Raw genomic sequence first — 5,704 nt, 5'->3', positions numbered from 1 at the left:
GGTCTCCTACTATTTGCTCCAGTCTCACCTTGGCTTGCAATCAGCCCTGGAGCACTGCCTCCACTCTGGATTTGCTCTTCCAGCAGTTACTGTGTTAGGATTTCCTAATAGAACATCTCTCTGCTGTTTGATTGGGGTCATCTCATCATCTCATTATGATCCTCACGAGAGGGTCATCTCATCTGCTGACCCTCTACTCCTCAGCATGCATATTCACCCCAAATTTCCCCCGGGATAAGGCCATACCCAGTTCCAGGAGAAGCAGCAGAAAAGTCAACATCTTTAGGTGACAGCCTTGCCTCTCCGCAGAGAAAAGGCACTAACACATCAAATTCAAGTTCTTCCTTCACCACCGTGTAGCTCTTCCCTACCGGCTCTGTTCCTCGCCTGTGGCAGGAAGCCTAGTTTCTGCAGAACATGGAGACAATTCGTCTGCCCCCTAGTGGAGCTGTGTGGCTCTTCACTTGGGCTGGATCTTTATTCACAAGGCTCCTAGCCTGCAACTGCAACCTCTGCCACTTCCCATCCATCATTGTTGAGCACCACTCATGTTCTACTCCTCGGTATAAAGCAAGAATGGGATGCAGTATTGACCTCAGATAACTAAAGGTAAGATTTTAGAATACTAGGGTAACATAACTCAGAATTGCAACCGTTGGCTGAGTATTTCGGTTATTCCACACTGAACTGATTTTTCTTTCCCTGATACCTACTCTGGTAAACTGACTCCTGTTCCTGAATTCATTCCTCTTAATAAACGGTACCCCCCACTTGTCTTGTTGTCTAGGCTCAGAAGTTCATCTTCATCACCTCTTTTCTTCTCACCTCCCTCATTTATTAATTCACAACTTAAGTGCACTCTACCTCTATCGTCTCTCACTTCTCATTTTGGTCATTTCAGTTATAACTATTTGGTTCCTCTTTACTTAATGGCTATTTGTGGGAGACCTGGTTTCAATCCCTGGGTTGGGAAGATCCCCTAGAGAAGGGAAAGGCTACCCACTTCAGTGTTCTGGCTTGGAGAATTCCATGGATACAGTCCATGGGGTTGCAAAGAATTGGACATGACTGAGCGACTTTCACTTTCACTTTTCTGCTATTATACTGCAGCTCATTGTGGACTATAAGACAGATCTCTGTCTGTAAAATTCGGCCACAGTGCTGTGGTCCATTTAATCATCCAGTTGTTTCCTCTATCATGCAACTTCCTGAAACAGCTTAATACTTGTGTGAAAGCTAAGCCAGTCTTTTTGAACACTTACTCTGTTTTACACATGTCATTTCAGACTGTCTATAAATTAGGGTACTTAGGCAACTATGAACCCATATTTTACAGATTAGGCAAGTTTATAGATTTAGTTCGGTTCAGTCGCTCAGTTGTGACCGACTCCTTGCAGCCTCATGGACTGCAGCACTCCAGTCTTCCCTGTCCTTCACCATCTCCCAGAGCTTACTCAAACTCATGTCCATTGAGTTCATGATGCTAATCCAACCATCTAATCCCAAAGATTTTTATGTAACCTGATCAAGTTCACATAATTTGTGACTAAGCAGCAGAAGCAGGACACGGATCCATGTGTACATGATACCAAAGCTCAAAAGTTAGCACAGGTACCACAAGAGGTTGCCTCACGTTCAGTTACTCGTGCCTTAGTAGAGTAGAAGCTGGTGGATGGCTGACAACTATAGGCCTAATGCCCTAAAGGAAATGAGGGATCCCTAGAAAGAGATCCCTGCAAAACTAACTTAGTTCTTTGGTTCTGAGATGCCATCTGTTGTAAGATGTACTTTAAAATAACTTTTGTTGTTTTTGGGTGGTGGTTAATTCTAATATGTTAGTAATAAAAATTGATTATGGGATTTGCCAATATTTTAGAAAAGTAAAACTGTGCAAAAAATTTCTATTAAAAAGGAGGAAATGTGAACCACAGAATTGAACTGGAGTCTCTTGCACTGAAGGCAGATTCTTTGCCAGCTGAGCTACCAGGTAAAAGGTATAGAATAATCCAATTTTTTCTTGACATGAAACATTAACTACATTAAAATCTCTTGATCAAATATATCAAACGTTCTTCCAAAATAACCCAGTCTTTTTCTGTTTTAGCAATCCTAAATTCTTCAGACAATTGCCTAGTGATTTACTGTGAGGGCACAAGCAAGAGTCTAAAATGGAAGAAAGCCCTGACTCCCTGTTCCGTTTCCCAGATGTAATGAGGCGCTGCTCAAGGGTCAGGTGGATCAGCACAGGAGTGGGGGTCTTCCCACCGTTGAGAGAGCTCCAGACAAAACACTCTTTGGGCCCTGAGGTGGGGAGGAGGTTGTGAGAGGGAGCTAGGATCTAGAAGCACCTGAAGCTGAATTAGAGGGGAAAGTGTCCCCGGACTCCCCCTCCTTCTCCTAGGAGGAGGCCTCAGCAGAGGGGCTGAGAAAATCTTCCACCCAAAGCCCAAGGCCTCAGCTAAAGAGACCTAGAAATGCAGTTCCAGGGCTAGGGATGCAAATACTATGAAAAATATATATTTTAAAAACTGTATTTATTATTTATTTGGCTGCTCCAAGTCTTAGTTGAAATCCGTGGGATCTTCAGTCTTGGTTGCGGTGTTGGAACTCTTAGATGCAACATGAAGGATCTATTTCCCTGACCAGGGATCGAACTCCAGCTCCCTGCCTTGGGAGTGTGGAGTCTTAGCCATTGAAACACCAGGGAAGTCCTGAAAAAGAATTTAAAAAAATGTTAATTGTTTTTTATTGGAGTATAGTTGCTTTACAATGTAGTGTTAGTTTCTACTGCATAGCAAAATGAATCAGCCGTAAGTGTACATATCCCCTCTCTTTGGACTTCCTTCCCACAGTGCAATTAAGTAGAGTTCCCTGTGCTGTATACAACGGGTTCTCATTAGTTATCTATTGCATACATAGCATCAATAGTGTGTATGCATCATTCCCAATGGCCAGCCCAGGGGTCTGAGTCCTCGACTGCAGCTGCCTCAGAGACTGCAAGGCGATGGCCCCTCTGAAGCCACCATCTCCAGAACTCGCTCATCTCTCAGGCAGAACTAAAGAGGGGTCTGGAAATCTTGCATTGGCTGCTAAAACGTTCTGGCCTGGCAGTAATGTGTCACTTATACTTATTGCTCATTCTCGGCAACAAGCCTCATGCCCTGCCCCACCTCCAACCTCCAGAAGCCAGGAAGTACAATCCCATCATGTGTCAGGAAGCGGGGAAGCCAGAAATATGTGGGGGACAGCACTCATGATTGTTGTGTGTGAGTGTGTGTGTTAGTTGCTCAGTTGTATCCAACTCTTTGTGACCCCATGGACTGTAGCCCACCAGTCTCCTCTGTCCATGGGATTTCCCAGGCAAGAATACTGGAGTGGGTAACCATTCCCTTCTCCAGGGGATCTTCCTGACCCAGGGATTGAACCTGGGTCTCCTGCATTGCAGGCAGATTCTTTACTGTTTGAGCCACCAGGGAAGCCCTCGTGATTGTTAGTCATCCATAGAATACAAATCTCCTCTGTCTCCTTCCTATGAGAATGCTGATAAGTTTGATTAGTTATCTATCTCTCTCCCATGCTGCCCATTAGGTTAGACAACTCTGACCTTGTTTCCTGTTCCATGAATAGACCTGGATGCATTTCAGTAAATCAAAACCATCATAACCTGATTGTAACTGGTTCAGGAAGGAACATGAGACATAATGCAGGTTGATGAGATGCTATGAGAGGTTGCAGGGCCTTTGGGAAAAGCTTTTCTCATTCTTCTAGGTCAGCTTCTAGGAGTAACTCTCTTCTTCCTGGAGGTGAGGGAGAAAGTGAGGGAGCCCTGCTGTGGCCTCGTTACAACCGAACTCTTACCACCTCCTGCATCCTAGCTTATTCCTTCTCTCAGAACTTTTCAGTCATTACCGACCACTCAGAGAATGTGGAGAAAGATTCCCTTTTCTCAGTTTTCCTTTATAGGCTGAATGAACAGAATTTGGATTCCCCAAACATTCTCCGGAATCAGCACATATGGTTGACCAAGTTTATATCAGGGAGGGGTTGACAATGTGTGACTGTCCTCAGTGGAGAGTAAAGCTACTCAGGACTTCCCTGGTGGTCCACTGGTTAAGAATTCTCCTGCCAATGCAGGCGACATAGTTTGGATTCCTGGTCTGGGAAGACCCCTCATGCCTCGGGGCAACTAAGCCTGTGTGCCACAACTGCCGAGCCATGTTCCAGGGCCCGTGCGTGCCACTACTGAAGCCCATGTGCTTAGAGCGCGAGGTCTGAAACAAGATAAGCCACACTAGGAGAACCCTGCACGTGGCAAAGAAGAGTAGCCTTGGCTTGCGGCAACTAGAAAAAGCCTGCACAGCAATGAAGACCCAGGACAGCCAAAAAAAAAGAATAAATAAATAATAAAAATTTTAAAAATATTTTTAAAAAGTGCAAAGATACTGAGCAGGGTAGCAAATGTATAGTAAAAGGAAGAGGATAGGAAAGGAAAGGAAAAAAAGGATTTAACCAATGCTAGGATGGCGGGGCCTGGTGGGCTGCCGTCTATGGGGTTGCACAGAGTCGGACACGACTGAAGAGACTTAGCAGCAGCAGCAGCAGCAGGGCATAAACAGCTATACTTCAATAAAATTGTTTTTAAATGTTAAACTATAATTTGTAAACATGTTATTTATTTATTTTGCTTTTTATTTAGTTTTGGCTGTGCTGGGTCTTCATTTCTGCGTGCAGCCGTCTTGCCTGGTAAATTCCACGGATGGAAAAGCCTGGCAGGCTACAGTCCCGGGGGGGCTCAAAGAGTCAGATATGAATGAGCACAAGCACAACAGCAACGAAGCTCTAATTTGCCTTTGTAAAAATTCTAAATAGATGTTTAAAAAAATTACATCACCACTTTTTATAACCTGAGACCCTTACAGTTGAAATATAATTTCAAAGACTAATACATTAATAATAATAAAAAAAATGGTAGGGGAGAAGTTCCCTGGTGTGGATCTGAGAGAGGAGTCCTCCCGGTGTGGGTTGAGTTTCATGACTTGAGGTTGGGAACAACATACAAGATCGGGCAGGTCCACTCCAGAATGGCCCCTGACTTGGAAAAGGGTGGTGATGGGGGCTTAAAAACTAGCCTGTGCTGCCCTGGCCAAGAAGTGTGGCTGTGGGCTTGGTCCCTCCCTACTGTCTGCCTTTCTTCCAATGGGCACACACGCGCCGTAGGAGCAGCATAACTCGGGCCCTGACTCATGGTCCCCCCACCCCGCTTCCTGCATCCGCCCTTTTTGTGCAGAGAGGATGTGGCCGTGCTGCGCTGTGTATTCACTGCTGGCGCAGAGGTACATAGACGTCTGGTTGGTGGTGGCAGACGCCAGGGTCAGAGGGAAGCTCTCCTTCTTCTTTCTGGAGACGCTGTACCCATGGGGCACATCCCCTTCCTCAACCGTGCCAGCATCGATTGAGAAATGGAGCAGCCGCAGCCCCAGCGCTGGGTCTTGTCGGTACCAGAACATTCTCTCATGGTCCATGTTCTGTATGCACTCTATCACGACTTTCTCTCCCCTCCTTTTGACCAGGTATCTTGGAGTTTGGGTTACCTGTGCATCCACGAGGCCTGTGAAGGAGGATGGAGGAGGTGAACAAAGAGGCCATCAGGAAGCTTCCCTGGCGGCTCAGTGGGAAAGAGTCTGCCTGCAGTGCAGGAGACCAG

General features: G+C 45.7%; 1 gene segment (V, D, J or C); it reads right to left on the bottom strand.

Annotated features, from left to right (window-relative positions):
* Positions 1–5,117: 5,117 nt before the first annotated feature.
* Positions 5,118–5,704, bottom strand: part of LOC104999496 — a 1,466-nt gene continuing 879 nt past the window's right edge. The window contains 1 exon segment of the V gene segment in view: positions 5,118–5,608. Coding sequence covers positions 5,118–5,608 — 491 coding nt within the window.

This window comes from Bison bison, unplaced genomic scaffold (genome assembly GCF_000754665.1).
Source record: "Bison bison bison isolate TAMUID 2011002044 unplaced genomic scaffold, Bison_UMD1.0 scf7180017864352, whole genome shotgun sequence".
NCBI lineage: Eukaryota > Metazoa > Chordata > Mammalia > Artiodactyla > Bovidae > Bison > Bison bison.
This window is presented reverse-complemented; position numbering and strand designations above follow the sequence as displayed.